Source organism: Hippocampus bargibanti, linkage group LG09 (assembly GCF_051943395.1).
Source record: "Hippocampus bargibanti isolate YZ-2025 linkage group LG09, ASM5194339v1, whole genome shotgun sequence".
In the NCBI taxonomy this organism is placed as follows: Eukaryota; Metazoa; Chordata; class Actinopteri; order Syngnathiformes; family Syngnathidae; genus Hippocampus; species Hippocampus bargibanti.
In genome coordinates this window covers 2,762,501-2,785,872 of record NC_142742.1, presented here as the reverse complement: position 1 = coordinate 2,785,872, position 23,372 = coordinate 2,762,501, and the positions used below count along the sequence as shown (strand labels likewise).

Here is a 23,372-nt window from a genome sequence, read left to right as displayed (position 1 = left end):
CAATAATACAACAATAAAATAACATAATAACATAACATAATCACATAATAACATAATCACATAATAACAATAACATAATAACAATAACATAATTACAATAACAATTACAATAACATAATAACAATAATTAAACACAAAGAATATATTAATAGAATAATTAAAGAATAGAAGAATTAATATTGAAGATTAATAGAAAAATAGAAAAACAAAATAATACAAGAGATGAATAGACTAATATATTAATAAATTAATAGATTAATAAAATAATAGCATAATAAAATAATAGAATAATTAAAGAATAGATTAATAGAATAATAGAAGCGAAGAATAGATTTATAAAGTAATAAAATAATATAATGGGATAATAGAATGATGCAATAAAAGAATAGAATAATAGAATAATAAAATAATCAAATTATAAAATAATAAAATTATAAAGTAATAGAAGAGAATTAACAGATTAATGGAATAATAAAATAAATTGAGAGAAGAGAAGAATAGAAGACTAGAATTAATATATTGTTAAAATAATAAAATGAAATAATAGAAGAGAATAATAGCTTCATGGATTAATAGACATACAAATAAATTAATTTTAAAATAAATGAAATACAAATGGATGTCACGTAAACCGGATACAACTCGTCTCTGTTTACATTCCCCGAATGCAGACTTTCTTATTTTACGACTTGAACCCATTGTTTTTGTGTTATTTTGCAATTTTTCCTAATTCGACTGTGCACTTGTAGCAGCAAACTGCATTCTTGAGCGTTTTGTCCCATCAGGTGTGTATGCCGCACAGGAGTCCAAGGCCCCGCCCACCGGAAAAGATCCGTCCACGTGGAGCGTGGACGACGTGGTGTGGTTTGTCAGGGACGCCGACGCCAACGCCTTAGGACCCCACGCAGACATCTTCAGGAAACACGTGAGCCGCTGTTTCATGTTGAACATTGCTGTCAAAGTAAACATTAAACAAACAAGGACACTGTTTATATACAACAAACACGGTTATCATTTTTTTAGTCTGCCTGCTAGCTTAAAGGCTATTGATATCCCTGCTAAGTTATTGTTAACGTAATATGTAAAATGAATGAAATGCTAGCATTAGCATCACAGTTTCGCAACTCTCATACATAAATTTTGGGACAATAAATGTATACATATATCTAATACATATATATATACATATAGTATACATATATCTAACTAATGTTCCTGAATCGCTTCCTTCTGAAGTTGACCATAAATCGTTGTAGGCGTCTGCATGACTTTATGCGATTATACTGCCCCCCGGTGGCCAATGTGGGCATACTAAAAAAAACGGCGGAATGAAATAAATTGTGCCATAATCAGAATCAGAAAACCTTTATTCGTCCCACAATGGGGAAATTTGCAGTCCACTGCAGCAATTTGAAAGGGGATGGGGTGGGGGGGGTTGAAAGGATAGAAAACAAGATATTCTAAGCATAGGAAAATAACACATACTGTAACATATACAGTCAAACCTCGGTTTTCTAACATCTCGGTTCTCATCCCCAATCGGTTTTCAACCAAAAATGTCATATTTCTTTATGCCCCGGGATACAACCGAAATTGTAGTGCATCTGAATGCATCACTCGACTACCCTCCGCTTCCTTATACGTCACTTCCTTATATGTCACTTCCTTATATGTCACGTCTTCCTCATTGTGACCGACGCATTAATATTGTTGTTGTTTTATTTTTGCAAAGATGCTGACATATTTGGTTAAGATCTCCTGAATAGTATGATTTTAAAGCAAGCAGAGGATGGTTTGAAAAGTTGGCGTGCCCTGTGTTTGCCCAAAGACAGCTGGAATAGGTGCCAACACGCCCCGTGGCAGAAAGATGGAGAGATTTTTATGTTCAGATGTTAAAAATTGGTGAAAATAAAAGTTTTTTTTTTCCTAGAATTTTACACATGGCCTGCTCTATTATTAAGTTTTTATCCGGTTTATGCGATGAAATAGTTAAAAAGTTGTTTTCTACATTTTGGACGGATTAAGATTTTTTTACATTGATTTTAATGGAAAGTGATGTTTCGGTTTTTGAACAAATCGGTTTTCGAACACGTTTCTGAAACGGATTATGGTCGAAAACGGAGGTATCACTGTACTGTAAATGTGCAAAACCGTTTAATAAAAAAACTGTACATAGTGCAAGTATCAAGAAAATTCAAGAGAATTCTTAATAATAAGAATGTAATACAATAATATAATATCATATAATAAGAATATAATAATACAGTAAAGTCTCGTTATATCGATATTCAAGACTATAATATCATACTACTACTACTATATACTACGTAATTTTCTCCGATAGATAATCGAATAACCGGGACTATCGATATATTCGATATCGATATAACGAGACTTTACTGTACTACTACTACTAATGATAATAATAATAATAATAATTTATTATTATTATTATATATTCACTATTATATATATATATATTCACTTGCACCCCCCCCCCCTCTCCCTGCCCTACAGGAGATCGACGGTAATGCGCTATTGCTGCTAAAGAGCGACATGATCATGAAGTACCTCGGCCTGAAACTGGGACCCGCCCTCAAGCTTTGCTACCACATCGACAAGCTCAAGCAGAGCAAATTGTAGCTAACTTTCTATCTATTTGAGTTATTCCGGGTTGAGTGAGCAAGCACAGTAATATACGCCTGTGTGTGTATATATATATATATATATATATATATATAACACCGGTACACACACTTCCTTATTGTCAATCAAACCCAATATACTAACGCAAAAGCTATCTATAAACTAGCTAGCTAGTTTTCCATCTATTTGAGTTACTTCCGGGTTGAGTGAACGCTGGCTCGTGTTGCTATCTATGAGCTGTCTATCTAGCTAGCTATATAATTGCTATCTATTCGATATCTAGCTAGCTATTAGTTATCTATTAGCTAGCTAGCTAACTTTCTATTTATTTGAGTTATTCCGGGTTGAGTGAACGCGGCTGCCGCTGCTCACACACAGAAAAACGTATCCTGTGACTGTAAATTGACCTTGAGAATTTTGAAAGGCGCTTCTAAAATGTATTATTATTATTATTAAAAACGCAATCAAAAGATCTTTTTTTTTGTTTTGTTTTGCGATTATGCTACCACCTGGTGGCCAAGGTGGTTATATAGGAAGCAAGAGCACAATGACATAAATGGCAACATTATTTGTTCATTTTGTTATGACTTCTGATGTAGCCAAATTGAAGCACTGAAGTGCATCGTCCTTCAATGAATGTATTGATATCACAATCGTGTATCGCTTCACTAATTTCAACATCCACTTTTTATCAGTGTTAACATTTTGCGGTGGTGCGATGTGGAGGAATATATAAATACGTATGTGTCGTAATCCTGGTTGTGTGAGTATTAAATCAAGACATATTAACGAAGACTTGTTCTTGGGTGTGTTATTGTTGTGCCATATTTTGGATTATTTTCGGATAAAACTGCATTTTTTTTTGCAAATAATTTGGCATGTTCACCTTTTTAACACAATGTCATAATTTTGTATTTTTTTCAGATATCTTTTTTTTTCTCTGTGTATTTTGTATTCAATATTTTTTCATTTAAAAAATATGGTGATTTAAAAAATATTAGTAAAAAGTATGCCAATAGTTTATAAAGTTAAACATGACAAATTATTAAGGGATATATTCAATAATATATATTCAAATATATATTCAAAAATATTCAAGGGAGTCCGAAAAAATATCGATATAACCGGGACTATCGATATATCCGATATCGATATAACGAGACTTTACTGTATATATATATATATATATATATATGTATGTATATGTATGTATGTGTGTGTGTGTGTGTGTGTGTGTGTGTGTGTGTGTGTGTGTGTGTGTGTGTATGTGTGTGTGTATATATACGTGTATATATATATATGTGTGTGTGTGTATATATACATATGTGTATATATGTATGTATATATAAATATGTGTATATATATATATGTATATGTGTATGTGTATATATATATGTGTGTGTGTGTGTGTGTGTATGTATATGTATATTATTTTATTTATATATTTACACATATATATTTATATATTTGATTTATATTGATATTGGTATTATTATTTTTTTATTATGTTGATATATTTGATTTGATTTATATATTAATTCAAAAATGTTTCCATTATTTCTGTAACTTTAATCTGATATTTTTTTGTGTTTGTGTGTGCGTGTGTGGTGCGCATGTGTGTATGTGTGCATGTGCGCGCACCCGCAAGCACCCAGCAAGAAGAGCTGCTCGATCGCGACGCCGCCCTGGTTTGGCTGTGATGCGTTCAGGCTCCTGCGGTCCGTCTGACAAACGAGACTTCTGCTCCTGCCGCTGCTGTCGTTGCTGCACCTCTTCATCGGGAACAACCTCGAGGAGAACATCATCGCAGCATCGCCGTCAAAACGACTCCTTGTGCATTGCGCACCTCCCCGACGACCACCATCTCCTCGATCAACCCTCCTCCTCCTCCTCCACAGCCTCATCGCCACCGGAGGGGAGTTTTTCCTGTGTAGTTTGCAGGGGGAGAAGAACACAATAGCAGTCCGATAAGGTAAGCCACCCCCTTTCTCACCCTACACACACCGCCCAGTGTGTGATTTCATTGCGTTGGTTTTATTATTCCACTGCGCCATTTTTTTTCCCCCCAATTGCGCATTTGTGTATATATATATTTATATATTTCTATTATTTATTTATTTTTACATTCTGCAGCTTCGGCATGATGCACGCTGTTTTTTTTTTTTTTTTTTTTTTTTTTTTTTTTTTTTTTTTTTTCACAAATTGGCGCATCTTACTCAACACATACACCCCCCCCCCTCCACCCCCTTATCACTGCGTCGTTTCTATCGGAATGCGGCAGCGTCTCTCGGGAGGCGCCGCCGCTTGCTCATCATTGCGTCGTCGTCGATAACGAAAGAGAGAGAGAGAGAGAGAGACCCGCTATTTTTTTTCCTGGTTTTTTTTTTTTTTTCCTCTTGGGCTTGTGTGCGCATCATCATCCCCCCCCCCCCACCCCCACCACCAACCCCCTACCCCACCCATACGACCACCTCCGCTCTCCCCCCATTCACGTCAAAACAGTCACGTGATGCAAGGCGTTAGGCTTCTGCATCCACACGTAAAATAGTTTATCCTTCAAGGTCATTCATTTGACTGTCGTGTTGAATTATATTTTGATGATGAAAATATTAGCTTGGCATGCTATAGAAGAAGTGCGTGTTTGGTGACACTGTGGCGATGAAGGGGGGAAAAAACATGCTCAAACTTGACGCATTTAGGTGCTCAGTGGAGTGTTGTTGTTGCCTTTGGGTGACCCCCCCCCCCTTGTGCAATCAAACTTTTGGAATATGAAAGCTGCTTATTTGCTATTGATAAATGCAAAAGGCCACCAAGTTACATACGCACTTCTGACATCACAACATATCAGTGGCGGACCGTCAAGGCCTGCAAAGCCTTCTCTGCTGGCCTAAAAAACATCTGAATCATGGACTAATGTGAATTATATTTTGTCCGTGAATTCTTATTAAATCGGACCGTCAAGGCCTGCAAAGCCTTCTCTGCTGGCCTAAAAATAGATGGATAATAGATAGCTGGCTAGCTAGCTAATGTTTCCTGACTCAAATAGCTAGGTTGCTTACTATATAGCCAATAGATAGCAAGTTAGATAGATAGATGGCTAATAGCTAGCTAGATAGCTGATATTTTTCCTGACCCAAATAGCTAGGTAGCTAGCTATATAGCTAATAGATAGAAAGTTATCTATCTATCTATCTATCTATCTATCTATGAGATAGATAGATGGCTAATATGTTTCCTGACTGAAATAGCTAGGTTGCTAGCTATACAGCTAATAGATAGCAAGCTAGCTAGATAGATGGCTAATAGATAGCTAGCTAGATAGATAGCTAATATGTTTCCTGACTCAAATAGCTAGGTAGTTAGCTATATCGCTAATAGATAGCAAGCTAGATAGATAGATTGCTAATAGCTAGCTAGCTAGCTAATGTTTCCTGACTCAAAAAGCTAGGTATCTTACTATATAGCCAATAGATAGCAAGTTAGATAGATAGATGGCTAATAGCTAGCTAGATAGCTAATAGATAGATAGCTAGCTAGAGAGCTAATATGTTTCCTGACTCAAATAGCTAGGTAGTTAGCTATAAAGCTAATATATAGCAAGCTAGATAGATTAACTCCTCACTGCTGCGTTCTTGACCAATTACATGGCATTAACCGAAGACCGGGGGCGGGGAATAGAGGACAAAAACAGTCGGCTGCCATTTTCTTGTTCGAAGAATGGCCTCGTTCGCCAACGACACATCACTCATTTTTGCGCTCCGTGTGTATCCCGAAAAATAGTTCGTATGCCAAGGTAAAATGTTCATAAATGTAACGTTCGTAAACCGAAAAGTTTGTAAGCCGAGGGGTTCGTAAACCGAGGTATCACTGCACCTGTATTATTTTTCTTTTTAGCTTGTGCATCTTTGTTGTTATGCTGACTCTCATCCATTGATGAAGTGGCAATGAGGATCCAGGTCAGTGCCACAGACTGGCACAAACAAGCTTGAGGCCCAAAATAGAAACATGAGCACCCTGGTGGGGTGCGAGGAGAGGGTTGGGGGGGGACAATTCACTGATATTTGCCCTCCCACCACCCTGAACATTAAACACACACACAGTGGAACCTCTGATGTAGATCCGTACCAGGACCCTGCTCGATTTCTCAGCACGTCATGGAAATTGTCTGTCAGCTTACGCTAAATGTTGGTTGGGTGCAACATGGGATGTGATTCTCCATGTTGTCACGGTTACCTTTAAAAGCGATCAACGGACTTGCTTTCGTGATTATTTTGATTTGAAAAGTAACAATATTAGATTACAAGTTACTTTTTTTAAGCTACTTTCAGCTGCTGACAAATTTAAGAGATGCACACACACACACACACACACATTTTTTTTCAAATTTAAATGTATACTGTATTTGAATTTTATTGAAAAAAAATATATATGTATAGATATATTTTTTGTTAAATAAAAAGTAAATATGCATTTACATTTGCAACCTATTAATATATTTCATCTAGAACTGCTTCATGTCACAGAGGGTACGGAAAGTGCTGAAGAATGAATGACTCTCTGTGTCTTTGTGTTGACATAATATTTGTTATATATATATTTTTTTTTTTTTTTTTTTTTACTTTTACTGCCGGGTTGAGTGAATTCTGGCGCATGTGGCTGCCGCTGCTCACCCGCAGAAAATCCTGTGACTGTAAAGTGTCCTTGAGAGTATTGAAAGGCACTTAAAATCAAATGTATCTTATTTATATATATATATATATATATATATATATATATATATATATATATATATATATATATCTATAAAATGTCTGTTTTAATTTTAATGAAGAATGTTTTTTTAATTAAAATTAAAATAATATACATTTAAATTTGACAAATATTTAAAAAATCTTGTTTTTTAAATATTTAATATACATATATATTCCAATTTAAATGTATACTCTATAAATGTAAATGTATACTTCAATTTCTTACATTTTCAATTTTAAGTATAATAAAAGTATGTATATATATATATATATATATGTGTGTGTGTATATATATGTGTGTGTCTGTACATTTTCAATTTTAAGTATAATAAAAGTATATATATATATTTACATTTATACAGTATACATTTAAATTTGAATATATATATTAAATATTTAAAAAACACGATTTTTTAAATATTTGTCAAATTTAAATGTATATTTCAATTTTAATATAAAACTTTTTTTATGAAAATTAAAACACATTTTTTTATACTTAAAATCGATGAAGAATTAAAGATCTATTTCTCTCTCTCGCTCCCTCAAATCAATTTCGGATATCCCCTAAACAACCAATTTCTGGTGGAGTGCCATAAAAAAAAAAAAAAAGAAACCTTTGGAGATATGATACCATATTCTTGTACCACAACCATGGGTTGCTTTTAATGTATTTTCTCCAAGCAATAACATTTGAAAAATGACTTTCCAAAACATGACGTTAGAGGTTGCTGCAGCAGCAATGGGAAAGCAGAACAGCAAGCTGACACCTGAGGTGATGGAGGACCTGGTGAAGAACACAGAGTTCAACGAACACGAGCTAAAGCAATGGTACAAGGGCTTCCTGAAAGATTGCCCCACCGGAAGACTCAACCTGGAGGAGTTCCAGCAACTCTACGTCAAGGTGCGTCCATTGCCCAACTCCTTTTGATGCATTTGTCTTGCCTCTAAAACGGGGTCCTAAACCCCCCCCCCCTCCTCACCCATCACTTGACAGTTCTTCCCATACGGCGACGCTTCCAAGTTCGCTCAGCACGCTTTCCGCACCTTTGACAAGAACGGCGATGGCACCATCGACTTCCGAGAGTTCATCTGCGCCTTGTCCATCACGTCGCGCGGCAGCTTCGAGCAGAAGCTCAACTGGGCCTTCAACATGTACGACCTGGATGGCGACGGCAAGATCACCAGGGTGGAGATGTTGGAGATTATCGAGGTCGGTGGTGCTCCCTCGGGGTTATCATCACGCTATTTATTGAGAGGTTAATGCAAATTTAAACGTCACCTTTTTGTTTCTTAACTGACATCAGAAAAACGTTTTATAGCACAGGTGTCAAAGTCAAGGCCCGCGGGCCAAATCCGGCCCGCCACATCATTTTTTTCGGCCCGCGAAAGCAAATCAAACTTGTTAAATTCCATGATGATTGCTAAAATCTGAGCCAAAATGTCATATTTTTGGATGTCAACCACAATAAAAGTCATTCTTCTTGACTTCAGATTTGAAAACGAGTTATTCATTAATTTGCTGTGTGCTCTATATGTAATATTTGAAGGGATTTAAACATTCTAATGGCTTCCCCAAATTCATAACGGCCCTCGAGAGGAAACCATAACTACAATGTGGCCCGCGGCAAAAAATGACTTTGACACCCCTGTTTTATAGCATCTAAAATACCCAAAACACGCAGTATGATATTTTTAGTCAAATGCAAAACAGCAATAAAAATGATTTAAAGTGTCCAAAATCTGCAAAAAAAATGAACCCGGAAGTGGCCAGTTTCAGAAGGTCCCGCCCCCTTGTTCGTGACGTCACGCCAAGACGTCTTGCATTGCTGGAGAATCAAAACAATGGCTTCACATTCGGAGAATATGCTTTCTTATTACACATCCAGTTATGAATATGATTCAAATAGTTCTGAAGAGGAAAGCATACGTGTTTGAAATCGATTAAAGAATTTATTCCATGCCATTTTGAGGCAACATTGGGGGGGAAATGTATCACCCAAAAAGAGGCAGAAAATGGCGACAAAGCTCCTTGTAAGGAATTAATCAGCCCGTTTCCACAGGCTGATTAATTCCTTACAGCCAATAGATAGCAAGTTAGATAGATAGATAGATGGCTAATAGCTAGCTAGATAGCTGATATTTTTCCTGACCCAAATAGCTAGGCAGCTAGCTATATAGCTAATAATAGATAGAAAGTTATCTATCTATCTATCAGCTATATAGCTAATAGATAGAAAGTTTATCTATCTATCTATCTATCTATCTATCTATCTATCTATCTATCTATCTATCTATCTATCTATCTATCTATCTATCTATCTATCTATCTATCTGATAGATGGCTAATATGTTTCCTGACTGAAATAGCTAGGTTGCTAGCTATACAGCTAATAGATAGCTATCTAGCTAGCTAGATAGCTATCTCTCCTGAAAATGACAGCTTAACAGGCTGTGTCTGTTCACCTCAAATTGACCCCCGATTTTTCTGTGCTTCCATTGTGGACCTTGTGTTCGGCCAACCAGGCGTACAACAGCATGAAACTTTTAAATACGATAACTTCTATTCTGTCTATTCTCTATTAACCTTCGAGGCAGAAGGGGGCGGGGGGCTTCTTTAATGGCACTACTGCAGTCGTATTGATTTACAGGATTACGGCGCCACCATCTTGCCGTAATGACAAAGGCAGTCGACGGTATTGTTGAACAACGTAACGCTCACTTCCACCTCCTAACATTGCAGGCCATCTACAAAATGGTGGGCACGGTGATCATGATGAAGATGAACGAGGACGGCCTGACACCGGCGCAGCGGGTGGACAAGATTTTCAGCAAAATGGATAAGAACAACGACGACCAGATCTCATTGGACGAGTTCAAGGAGGCGGCAAAGAGCGACCCGTCCATCGTGCTGCTGTTGCAGTGCGACATGCAGAAGTGAAGGCCCCCGACCCCCTGACCCCCTTTTACCCCCCCCCCCCCATGACCCACCATCACACCTCCACTCCTCAACGCCGCCACTGCCCTTTTTTTCCCCGTCATCCATCTTGAACACACACATGGTACACAACCCGGACAGCCGTTTAAATGTGTCATTTCGGGGTGGGGGGGGGGGGTAATGGAAGATAAAAAAACAAACAAAAAAAAAAAAAAAACAAAAAAAGCTTGGACTCTTTTTCAATGGACTCGCTTCTTGTGGTCGTATGCATGAGAACTAATGTCAAATATGCTGAATCATTTTGAATCTAGCGATAAGCTAATGCTACGTTTCTTATTTCCGAACATGTCGTTGTGCACTGTAACCCCCCCCTCCCCCACCCTTTACACAAGCACGTACATTCGCGTACTTATCCAGCTTGTCCGATGAATGGCGGCCATCTTGCGATTGGGGGAAACCGTTGCGGACGTGGAGACGCTTGAGAACGTTTGATTCTGGTTTAGACTTTGGTGTATAAGGAGAAGTTACAATTCGTGTCAATCTAGCTAGCTAGCTACCTAGCTAATGAAATGTATTATTATTATTATTAGAGATATAGCTAGATAGCTCGCTAGCTATTCTTCCATTTATCTATTTTTAATTGTTTAGCTAGCTACAGAGAGATGGCTAGAGAGAGATAGCTAGAGAGATAGCAAGCTATCTAGCTAGCTATGTAGGTAGCTAGCTAGAGAGATAGCTAGCTGGATGAATGGATAGATAGATAGACTTTCTATCTATCTGTCTCTTAGCTATCAACTAGCTGGCTATCTAGCTATTTGCTGTCTATTAGCTAACTAACTAGCTAGGTACCTATCTAGCTAGCTATTTTCTATCTTAGCTAACGAACTAGCTGGTTAGCTAGCGCTAGCAATTTTCTGTCTATTAGCTATCTAACAAGCTGGATATCTAGCTAGCTATTTGGTGTCTATTAGCTATCTAACTAACTAGCAGGCTATCTATCTATTTTCTGTCTATTAGCTATCTAACTAACTAGCTGCCTATCTATCTAGCTAGCTAGCTATCTAGCCAGCTATCTGTTAACTAGCTTTTAGCTAGCTAGCAATAGTTCTATCTATTTGAGTTATCCCGGGTTGAGTGAATGCTGGCGCGCGTGACTGCCGCTGCTCACCCACAAAAAAAAAAAAAAAAAACATCCTGTGACTGTAAAGTGATCTTGAAAGTTTTGAAATAAATAAAATGTATTATTATTATTATTATTATTCAGGGGTTGAATTTCCCATCAAATCCCAGGGCACCCTCCAGGGCCCCTTTTAGTTTCCCCTTCTACCAAGATGGCGGCTCACACGTGACTTCAAACCGACTTCTTCCACTTTTTGGGGATTTAACCAACCACCCCTCCCCCGCTCCCACCAGCCAGCCTTTCCCATTGCAAGTTTTTCACAGCCGCAACTCCCGTACCGCGTTGAGTGATCGTCAATAAAACAATAACTCCTACGATAATTGTAACGATAAGTGTCTCTGCCAGCCAGGCTTGTCGAGCTTGAAATGTTCGCACACGACAAACAAAAAAAAAGCATTTGCATGCATATATTACGTGTCAACAAAAGAAGAAATATATAATATATATATATAGATATATATATACAGTAAAGTCTCGTTATATCGATATTCAAGGGAGTCCGAAAAAATATCGATATAACCGGGACTATCGATATATCCGACCCTGTTTGCATGTAATTTTCTCCGTGCGTGCATAGAAATAGTATCGATATAACCGGGACTATCGATATATCCGATATCGATATAACGAGACTTTACTGTATATAGATATAATCCATGACCTTTTTATTTAATTACTTATTTTGCATCTTCTGTGGTTCTAAAAGAGTTTGGGATTTATTTGGTATTGTTGCATGGGATGTACAGTGTAAACTCACCTGAGGTGGGAGCATGCTTCCCTCCACGTTCATATTTCTTTCCGATATTTCTTAAGTCATGTCACATTTGACTTACGGAAGGAGGATTTTGGGGCCCACGTTAAAAAAAGTTATATACATCCAGAATAAAGTCAGATCTATCTATCTATCTATCTGTCGATCGGTCGATCTGTCGATTTGTCGTTCGTACGTTTTATTGTTCAATCGTTCGTTCGTTCGATCGTTTTATCGTTCGTTCATTCGATCGTTCGTTTTATCAATCGTTTTATCGTTCGATTTATCGATCGTTCGTTCGATCGTTCGTTCGTTAGTTTTATCGTTCGTTCAATCGATTGTTCGTTCGATCGTTCGATTAAATGATCGTTCATTCGTTTTATCGTTCGTTCGTTTTATCGTTCGATCGTTCGTTCATTCGATCGTTCGTTCATTCGATCGTTCGTTCATTTGATCGTTCGTTCATTCGATCGTTCGTTCATCCGATCGTTTGTTTTATCGATCGTTTTATCGTTCGATTTATCGATCGTTCGTTCGTTAGTTTTATCGTTCGTTCGATCGATTGTTCGATCGTTCGATTAAATGATCGTTCGTTCATTCGTTTTATCGTTCGTTCGTTTTATCGTTCGATCGTTCGTTCATTCGATCGTTCGTTCATTCGATCGTTCGTTCAGCCGATCGTTTGTTTTATCGAATCGTTTTATCGATCGTTCGTTCGATCGTTCGTTCAATCGATTGTTTGTTCGATCGATTGTTCGTTCAATCGATCGTTCATTCGATCGTTCGATCGAACGTTCATTCAATCGTTCGATCTTTCCAGCTAGGTCGCGATCTAGCTAGGTAGCAATCTAGCTAGGTAGCTCGCTAGGTAACTCGCTAGGTAACCAGCCAACTCGCTAACCATCCATCCTGCTAGCTCGCTAGCTAGATAGTGAGCTAGATAGCTTTATTTAACAAAGAATTGTACATATTCAAGAACAAGTCATATTGTTGCCATTTCTATCCATGTTTCTCTGAAAATGGCAAACTTTTTCCTGACTAAAATTTGACTTTCCTATCATCAATAAGACTTTTTCACCCCTCAAAAATATGAATATTTTCTTGAATGCAATCTGATTGAATTCTCACTTAACGACGACTCTTCCTGAAAAAGTACTTTTTTTTTTAATTTATCTTAAAAAGGATGCTCGTTACCCTGAAAAAAAGTGACTATTCTCATGGGATTGCTATTTTTTTCTGAATCATAAAATCCTGTTTGTTTTTCAACTAATGACTTATTAGTCATTATGATATATTAGTCAAAATGATTTTTTACAAATTTTATCCCCCCCCAAAAAAATCTCATTTGTCTCCTTTCTCATTAATAAGATACTGGAATTACTTTCTTTTTCAAATGTGACTTTTTCTTGAAAAACGAGTCTTTATTCCTTGTTTATGGCTTCTTTCTTGAACCAGTAGAAAGACATCATACTCATTTATACTTCACTTTATTCTTTTTGTATAATGCAATTTTATTTTCAGTGTGGCCCCAATTCATCCTCCTTTTTGTGCAACACACAATTGGCGGCCATTTTAATTTGTTTACACAGTACATATTGACATGTTTACAAAGCGCACTGCTATAATAATCAAATTGATCGGCGTGCTGAGAGTTTCCTCATGAGAGGGGCTCACATTCCAAAGCAGCAGGAAAAAAAAAAGAGTTTACTGTATACACTTGCATTTCAGCATTGAAATTATTTTCAAGTGTAAAGTTTTATTTTCCATTTTGAATGTGTCTTTCCGGAACATTTGACTTCCCTGTTTTCCAGGCTATGCAACAAGCGTGGACTGGGTGACTGCTTTGTCCTCATGTCGAATGGCGGACACAGCAGAAGACCCCCCCCCCCCCCCGCATCATAATCTTGGCTATTATGATGATTATTCTTCCTATGATCATATTGTCTGTACACAATTGCAGTCTGGCCCGACACCACACAGAGATCTTTAATGTCAAGTAAGCTCAATGTTTGTATCAAATATGAAAACTCGTGATACAAGTTACTGTATTCTTTTTTATACATGTGGCATGTGTTGCACCCCTTAAACCAACAAAAATAATGATACTTGAGTTCTGTTGTGATTAAAATCAATAAACCACAGACGGGCTTTTTTCAAAACGCACTGATGGCCATGTTACTGATTGACAGGTTAGGTGTATATAGAACAAAGCTCAATTTTCGTTGGAAACACTAGTCCATCCACGAACAAATTCTTGGCTTTTCTCACAATATAATATTGTTAATTTATATTATATATTTTTGCAGTCGTTTTATACGATCAACAAATGTTATTCGTCACATCAAAACTACAAAGATCTTAAATCAAAACAATAAACGCTACCCTTCCAAATCTTAATACAAAACACGAAACACAAACGTGACGTCAGTAACTCCCAATGTGGAATCTTCCGGGTTAGCTGCCAATCATCTGTGACTGCATAAGAATTAAAATGGAGAAAATAAGAAACAAGGTTAATGCTTGGCTTTTCTCACAATATAATCTTGTTAATTTATATGATATATTTTCAGTCATTTTACACGATCAACAAATGTTATTCGTCACATCAAAACTACAAAGTTCTTAAAACAATATGCTTCAAAATCTTTATACAAAACACGAAACACAAACGTGACGTCAGTAACTCCCAATTTGGAAGCTTCCGGGTTGGCTGCTAATCATCTGTTAGACTGAATAAGAACTTAAAATGGAGAAAATAAGAAACAAGGTTAATGCTTGGCTTTTCTCACAATATAATCTTGTTAATGTATACGATATATTTTCAGTCATTTTACACAATCAACAAATGTTATTCGTCACATCAAAACTACAAAGTTCTTAAAACAATATGCTTCAAAATCTTTATACAAAACACGAAACACAAACGTGACGTCAGTCACTCCCAATTTGGAAGCTTCCGGGTTGGCTGCCAATCATCTGTGAGACTGAATAAGAATTAAAATGGAGAAAATAAGAAACAAGGTTAATGCTTGGCTTTTCTCACAATATAATCTTGTTAATTTATACGATATATTTTCAGTCATTTTACACGATCAACAAATGTTATTCGTCACATCAAAACTACATAGTTCTTAAAACAATATGCTTCAAAATCTTTATACAAAACACGAAACACAAACGTGACGTCAGTAACTCCCAATTTGGAAGCTTCCGGGTTGGCTGCTAATCATCTGTTAGACTGAATAAGAACTTAAAATGGAGAAAATAAGAAACAAGGTTAATGCTTGGCTTTTCTTACAATATAATCTTGTTAATTTATATGATATATTTTCAGTCATTTTACACGATCAACAAATGTTATTCGTCACATCAAAACTACAAAGACCTTAACGGTTAACCCAAAACAATAAAAACCACCCTTCAGAATCTTTATGCATAACAAACGAAACACAAACGTGACGTCAGTAACTCCCAATTTGGAAGCTTCCAGGTTGGCTGCCAATTATCTGAGACTTGAATGTGATTGGCTCGCCGGCCATCTGTATCCGGCGATGTCCCCGCCTACTACGAGCACACCGGTTCGACGTCGAATTTCGTTCGAGGCAACATTTCGAGGCAAACGACAGCGATTTGAACACTCAAATGTTGTTCTTTTTCATGGTCATTAACAAGTTCTGTTTCGAAGCAACAAAAACAAAAAGGCCCCAAAAATGAACGTGAGTCCATTTACTGTACTTGTGTTTCACAACTTTCATTAGCTTTCATTAGGAAAAAAAAAAAGAGTTTTAGTTAGCTAGCAGAAAGAGTACCAACAACTTTTTGGTCAGGGTAACTATTCTTAAATTCGTCATTCTTTTAGTCTAGAAGAGCCGAATAAGAACTTAAAACTCCTTTCTACTTTCATTCCTTTTATCACTTTGCTGCTGTGAAATGTGAATTTCTCCACTGCGAGACTAATAAAGGCAAATCCAATCCAAAATGGAGAAAATAAGAAACAATGTTAATGCTTGGTGTCTAGAAAACGGTTGATTAAATGAAAAGTGCGTGGATGGCATTTTTGTTCAGTTATGTCCTGCATTTTCTATTAAAAAAAAAAAACAATTTCGTCAATGGATGCTACAGCTGCGTGTTTGCTTTCAACATTTAGCTTGTAGTGGACGTGCACCATGATGTCCCTGATCCGCTGGTGAAGAGACGCTGGAACTGCTTCATGTAACAAAGAGGGTACAGAAAGTGCTTAAGAATGACTTTTGTGTTGTCATATTTTTTATATTTTTTGTTCTTTTGACTTTATAATTATGTCGACATTAGTAAGAAATATTGTGCTAAGTAATAATAATACATTTCATTTCTAAGGGCCTTTCAAAACTCTCAATTTCACTCTACAGTCACAGGATAAGTTTTTCTGCGGGTGAGCAGCGGCAGCAACACGCGCCAGTGTTCACTCAACCGGGAAGTAAATACTGTAGATAGAAAGCTAGCTAGCCTGTTAGTAGATAGCTAATCGATAGCCAACAGATAGCTGGCTAGATAGCTCGCCACCGAGATTGCTATTTAGCTAATAGAAAGCTAAATAGAGAGAAAGATAGCTAGCCAGCTAGTCTATAGCTTAGATAGCTATTATATAGCTAAATAGATAAAAAGCCAGCCATCTAGTAGACAGCTAATAGATAGCCAGCCTATAGCTAGCTAGATAGCCAGCCAGCTAGATAGCTATATAGATAATAGAAAGCTAGCTATCCAGCTAGTAGATAGCTAAAATATAGCCAACACATAGCTAGATAGCTAATAGATATCTAAATAGATACAAAGCTAGCTAGCCAGCTAATAGATAGCCAACAGATAGCTAGCTAGATAGCTATCCCCCTAGACAGATATACAGCCAGCTATCTAGATAGCTAGTTAGCTTAGACTGTAAATGCCTTTTATAATTGGAAGGAATTGGATTGGATTGGATTTGCCTTTATTAAAAACAAAATACAGGAGCCGATGTAAAGGCAGCCACTTGGAGTCAAAAACAAAAATTCAACCTTTAGCACTATCTGCCCCTTCTTTGTTACATGAAGCAGTTCTAGATGAAACCGGAGACGATCAACACCTCCTTTTCACATTCTTTTTTTCATGCTCAGGTTGTGTTCTAAATGTACATCTATATTAAAAAGGTAATTTTAATGATTATTAGTATTAGAAATTCTCCCAATTTTGTTTAGGAAAAAAAACACGAAACAAATATCAGAATTACTCTAATGTTGTTCATCGATGAAAAGGTTTCTTCAGCTGTCATCTGTACCTCTTTGAAGGTGTCGGACGTTTCGCTTCTTATTCAAGATGCTTCTTCAGCTAACTAAAGTCTTACTGGTAGTATCGGCCCTATATATATATCCCTACTGTCCAGACGTGGCGCTGCCGGATTCTGCTATGATTGGTCCCTGCTCTCAAGTTGCGGGGAGCAGAGGACCACTCCCTGCGGCTACACTGATTACTTCTATTGTCCTGACTGATTACTTTTATTGTATTAGTATGAGGTCTGCGGCTGGCCCGAATGCTCCATTTGCCCTGGTATCACTTCATCAGCATAATGTTGCCTAAGAAGTCTGTTGTACGAACAATCCAAATGGTACCTCACCACACCATGGCGGTTTAGTGAAGGATTTTGGTGTTTTATGACAATAGCTTCTTTTACTCCGCTTCCAAATCTATGTTCTTTCGCTAAGATTTTAACCTCATTGTCATCAAATGAGTGGTTGCTAGCTTTCAGGCGCATATGTAGTGCCGATTGAGGCCCACTAGTATTATCCCTGCGATGTTGATAAAGTTTTGGATAAGAAGCGAAACGTCCGACACCTTCAAAGAAGTACAGATGACGGCTGAAGAAACCTTTTCATCGATGGACCACTCCTGTACGACTGAGAGCTTACACAGTCGTGTAATGTTGTTTGTTTGTGTTTCTACACCTACATTGTAAATCCAACCTAATCACAAGATTACGTTTACATGATCAAACTTTGCTTTACTTTCCAGCTCCATTTGAACGCCATAATGTGTTCCATTCCCGGGATCCCTACGGCAGGATCTGAAGTAACTATCGAGATCAGGCGGGTCAACCCTCAATCCAAATGTGGTCTCGTGGAGCTCTGGGTCAACATTGATGTCAGCAGAAAGCATGCCTACGAGGAGATGAAGAAGCAGATCCAGATACCAAAAAGGAAGTTTTGCGTCTCTGAAGGAAGAACTGGGGATCTGTGTCTGGTTTTCAGCAGCAGCATGTGGCACAGGGCTCGCATCTTGTCCATGCAAAGCGACACGTGCGAGGTCTTCCTTATCGACCAAGGAGAGCCTTGCGTGAGCACACGGGACGCTCTGGCGTGGGGCCAGTCTGACAACTTCGCCCTCCCTCCTGAAATAGAATTCGGTATCCTTGCCAACGTCATGTCGCTCAAGGAGAACTGGTCCAAAGAAGCTTACAATTTCTTGTCGTCCCTGCCTGAAAAGACGATGAGCGGTGTGGTCCAGCACGTCCTGATGCCATCCAGGGCAGTTCTCCTTGACATACCCTTCATCTCAAAGCATATGTGCAACCTTGGTGCTATTAGGAAGCTCCCGGCGGACACCTTCAAAGGAGTCGTTCTTGAATACCTGACTCCACCCAAAGACGACGCACCCGTTACTGCCTGTAAGGTGTCCAAAGATATCCACCTTGATGACCGCTACTTCCAACCCGAGCTGCTCTGTGGCGTCTACGAGACAATTACCGTCACCGAGGTCACTGATCCCCATAACATATTTTGCAAACTGCAGATTTACTCCAAAGCATTGGAGGCACTGACAGAAGAGCTCCAACAGTTCTACAAAGACTCCCCGGATTCCGGAGATCAACGTCCGCAAGCCTGCGGAGAACCGTGCGCTGCCAGAGGGAAGAACGGCACATGGTATCGCTCGCTGCTCAAGCAAAGCATCGGAACCGACGACAAACTTGTGGAAGTAACACACGTAGATGTTGGGAAAAGTGAATTTGTTCCGGTGGAGTCCATCCGATACGTACGGCGGGAATTCCTAAGGATGCCCGTGGTTACGAATCACTTTTCCCTACATGGGCTGGATGACAAAGTCAGCGGATGGACATCAGAGCAGAATAAATATCTGAAATCGATACTGTTGAACAATACATTTGTGGCCAAGCTGGAGAACTATTTCCAAGAGAAGTATAGCGTCACTCTCTATGCTGGAAATGTCGCGTCATGCATCAACAAAAGTTTGAGGGAGAAAGTGGAAGTGGGCCAAATTAGTCAGGCTGAAGGAAGGCGGCCGGAATTCCAGATTTTTACCTTACCACAAAAGCAGGATGAGCACCTTGAGAACCTTGTGAACTTGAATATCGAGATGTCACTAACAGAAGCTTTACAGACTCCAGATAATGGACCAGGTATTGACAACGCAGACACTCTCCCTTCCGTTCCCGGTGACAGGAAGGCCGTTGATGACCAAGGTATTTCTCAAGTTTGTCACCATGAACATGAATTGTCAGTTGGAAGTACCCTAGACGTGATAGTGTCCTGCGTCGAGGGTCCTCAGAAGTTCTGGTGTCAGAGGACAAAAAACGGCGAAACACTGCGACGGCTGATGGGGGATTTGCAAAACCACTACGCCTCCACCCGGCCTCTGTCCATGAAGTCCGCCTGCGTCGCTCGTAACCCAGAAGACGGTTTATGGTACAGGGCGAGACTCATTCCTAGTCATCATTCCTCTGAAGTGGAGGTACGGTTTTTGGATTATGGCGGTACACGGAGTGTCCACCTTGGAGATGTATGCCCCATTGACCCGGTGTTTCTGCAGCTAGAACCGCAGGCTTTTCGGTGTTGCTTCGTCAACCGAACGGCTGATCCCTCATGGATCGATTCTGCATCAGCCAAGTTTGAAAGTTCTCTCACGGCGGGTGGTTCGCAACAAACTGGATTTAAATGCACAGTAAAACACAAAACTTGTGATGAAGAGGGACACCCGGCTTTTGCGATAGACATGGAAACGCCATCCCAAGGCGCTTCCAGTTTGTCATCTCTCGTCCCCACCGAGACTTATAATTATTCCACTTTCGGTATGAAGTTGGGCACAAAAGAAGATATATGGACAACCTTGACAGTTACGGTGCATCACTTCTTTTGCCAGCTGAGCAGAAATAATCATTTATTTTACCGAGTGCAGGCAGACGTTAAGGAGATAGTCGCCAAGTCACCGTGTCCGGTTGCCCTCCTCGGGTCCGATGCCCTTTGCGTTGTGCGGTACGATGGCAATGAATGGTTTCGAGGAAAAGTGATGCAAACATCGCCGGATCTCAAAGTGCTCCTTGTGGACCACGGCAAGATCGTCATGGTCGATTCATCAGATGTTCAACCTTTGCCTGCCGGTGCGAGCGCGGCAAAGACCGTCCCGGTACTAGGCTGTCATCTGGGACTTTTTGGCGTTCCGGCGGATGTACCGCAAGAGGTCAACCGGTGGTTTAGAGACTACACTGCGGGTGTCACTCTAACTGTTTCTGTGGTGGCCAAAGGCGTTGGTGGGAAACTATTGGTGGAATTATTTAAAGGACTGGCGAATGTCAACGTAATTGTTAGAGAAAAGGTGGCAGACATAAAACGAACCAAGACCAGTCAAGATCTTCCGGCTACCCGGGAGGTTGCCTCAAAACGGGTCAACCCACCCCGTGAGGAACCCGTGAGGAACTTACCTGAAGAACTCTCTCGATTATCAAAACGACAAGAGGAAAATGACAATCATAACGGAAAGGGAACGTGTCCTGTGCATGAGCAGATGTCAGAAACGTCTCAGTGCACGACTGCTGAACCCGAACAGGATTGTGATGAAAAGGTGCTACACGAGGAAAGCGCAGAATGTTTGAACGGCACTGCTGGGGTTTCAGCAGAGACCCCGAAAGAAATCTACCCTGACGCTACAGTCGTGCCAGCGCCTGAAAAGATCTCCGCATACCATCCCCCAATCATACGTCATCACACGTCCGCAGAAATGTACGCCTCCTGCATCGTGAGACCCAGTTACTTCTGGTGTCAGTTGTCCTGCACCGAAATTCTGGATGCGGTGTCAAGACTCACCCAGAGCATAGGCGAGACTCTAAAGGACACAGTCACCCCAGAGTATCTGGATCCTGGTAGTCCGTGCCTAGCCCTCTTTTCCGACGACTCCCAATGGTATCGCGCACAGGTGCTTCGGAGGACAGGCTGCGCCCTCTCCGTCCTCTTTGTGGACTATGGAAATGAATCTGAGGTGGACATTAAAGATGTGAGATACCTTCCGAGCTCTCTGATCGAACATGTTCCTCAGGCTTTGTTGTGTTCTTTGGATGGATTTGATGAATCTGAGGGATCCTGGGACGATACGGTTTACACCGATTTCTACAATCTCCTGGCGGATAAACTCCTCTCCGTGACCGTGCTCAGTGCACGAGAACATTCAGAGATTGGCTTCCAAGAACACTCAGTAAAAATCCAGTGTGCAGGTCGAGATTTGAACGAGGCCATGCGAATATACTGGAAACCCGTTTCCACAGAGACCGAGGTTGAAAAGATTCAAACAGCCAGTCCCCCTCAATCATGTAACCCAAGCACACAGTCCATCGCGAGCAACCTTGAGGAACATGCAAAAGCATTCTCATACAAATGGCCAAACATCCCCTTGAACAAAACGGAGGAGGTCTACGCTTCTTGTATTTCGGGACCCAACTTTTTCTGGTGTCAGTTTGCCAGCACGGAGATCATCAGCAATGTGGCGCGATTGGCGCAGGAAGCAGGAGAAGCGATGGGGACAGATCCTTCATCCATGAGTAGCTTTGAACCGGGTCGCCCTTGCCTGGCACTCTTTCCTTCAGACAACCTGTGGTATCGAGCGCTGATTATGAGCCGAGAGAAAGATCAAGTCCACGTTGTGTTTGTCGACTACGGCAACGAGTCTGACGTAGACGTGATAAATGTGAGACGTCTCCCTCTGATTTTGCAGGAGTGGACGCCCCAAGCTTTTTTGTGCTCTTTGAGCGGGTTTGACCAATCAAAGGGCACATGGCAGAACGAAGTTCACGACCACTTCTACGATCTTCTGGTGGATAAACCTATTCGCGTTGCGGTGTCCCATACCGGGGAGCATTCGGACATGATGATTCCTCAGCATATGATGAACATTGTAAGTGAGGGAGTGGATATCAATGCGGCGATGCACAAATACTGGACACCAACCGCTCAATAACGTGTTCCAGTTTCTACGAGCGAAGCCAGTTTGCAATCAATGCTAATACGTCCCGGGAGACAAATATCTGCTAAATAACTGTGGCACTATCTACGCTTTCTACCCTGTGGGACGCCAGTGGTGTCGAGCATCAAGTCATATGCAAAGAGGATTGTAGAATCCATGTGAGTGTCAACCGTGGCAACGATTTGGTGGTCGTAACGCAGCACATTTGTGGTCATGTTGTCGTTAATCATTTCAGTAAATAAAGGCCATTTTTTTGAAACCTGCAGATGTTAAAATTCATCGACTGGTCATCTGTTAGTGAGTAATCATTTAGGGCCAATCGTTTAGTGGCTGAAAAGAAGCCTTTATGTGAATGAGAGAATAAAAGAATAAAGCCAAGACCAAAGCGAAGGAAAAATAGGGCATACATGTTAAGTCAATTTGGTCGGGAGACTCCCGATTTTGACCACAATACTCACAATATTCGCTTTATAAAGCAACTATACACCTTACAATATATTTGTCAGGTGAAACAAAAGAAAATGTAAAAAAAAAAAAAATACATTGTTATACTAATCGAATGTATAAATAAACAATGAAAGCATTTGTGTGCTCTATTTACTTCTAATTTACACTTTTGTACTGCTCACATTATTTTTAACATACACCACAAAATTACGAGTACTTAACATGTATGATAGGATTTGTGATAAAACAGTTTTAAATGCACCAAACTCCTTTCAGCGTTGCTAAAAAAATAGCAAGGAAGCCTTAATGCACACGATGTAAATAAACATTCCTAAAATAATCTCAGTGGGTCTTTCAGTTTCATGGTTTTAGTGATACTTTATTTATAATTGTATTCAAATTCTGGTA

General features: G+C 39.5%; 3 protein-coding genes across 9 annotated transcripts in view; all 3 read left to right on the top strand.

Moving 5' to 3' along the window:
- The window catches only part of scml4 (Scm polycomb group protein like 4), a 38,293-nt gene that overhangs the window by 7,951 nt on the left and 6,970 nt on the right, over positions 1-23,372 (top strand). For 3 of the 7 annotated variants that reach the window (XM_089004900.1, XM_089004899.1, XM_089004898.1), the window contains exons 7-9: positions 786-925; positions 2,518-2,639; positions 4,302-4,404. In XM_089004900.1, the coding sequence (XP_088861026.1) occupies positions 786-925; positions 2,518-2,639; positions 4,302-4,374 (335 nt within the window). In that variant the 3' untranslated portion in view covers positions 4,375-4,404. Of the gene's footprint in view, positions 1-785; positions 926-2,517; positions 3,432-4,294; positions 4,409-23,372 lie in introns of those variants that run through there. The other 4 variants (XM_089004901.1, XM_089004903.1, XM_089004904.1 and 1 more) reach the window with 4 other exon arrangements.
- Positions 4,405-14,442, top strand: vsnl1b (visinin-like 1b). The gene is made up of 4 exons (XM_089004911.1): positions 4,405-4,618; positions 8,120-8,298; positions 8,392-8,607; positions 10,138-14,442. Exons 2-4 carry the CDS (start codon positions 8,137-8,139, stop codon positions 10,333-10,335), a joined length of 576 nt encoding a protein of 191 aa, XP_088861037.1. The 5' UTR covers positions 4,405-4,618; positions 8,120-8,136; the 3' UTR covers positions 10,336-14,442.
- Positions 15,827-22,737, top strand: tdrd6b (tudor domain containing 6b). Its single transcript, XM_089004626.1, has 2 exons — positions 15,827-15,979; positions 18,285-22,737. Exons 1-2 carry the CDS (start codon positions 15,974-15,976, stop codon positions 22,509-22,511), a joined length of 4,233 nt encoding a protein of 1,410 aa, XP_088860752.1. The 5' UTR covers positions 15,827-15,973; the 3' UTR covers positions 22,512-22,737.

What these genes read in the sequence shown, in the direction of transcription:
- vsnl1b (XM_089004911.1), top strand. Translation starts at nt 8,137, where the DNA reads ATGGGAAAGCAGAACAGCAAGCTGACACCTGAGGTGATGGAGGACCTG. An exon ending in TCCAGCAACTCTACGTCAAG is followed by an intron (nt 8,299 to 8,391) that starts GTGCGTCCATTG and finishes ATCACTTGACAG; the next exon opens with TTCTTCCCATACGGCGACGC. An exon ending in AGATGTTGGAGATTATCGAG is followed by an intron (nt 8,608 to 10,137) that starts GTCGGTGGTGCT and finishes CTAACATTGCAG; the next exon opens with GCCATCTACAAAATGGTGGG.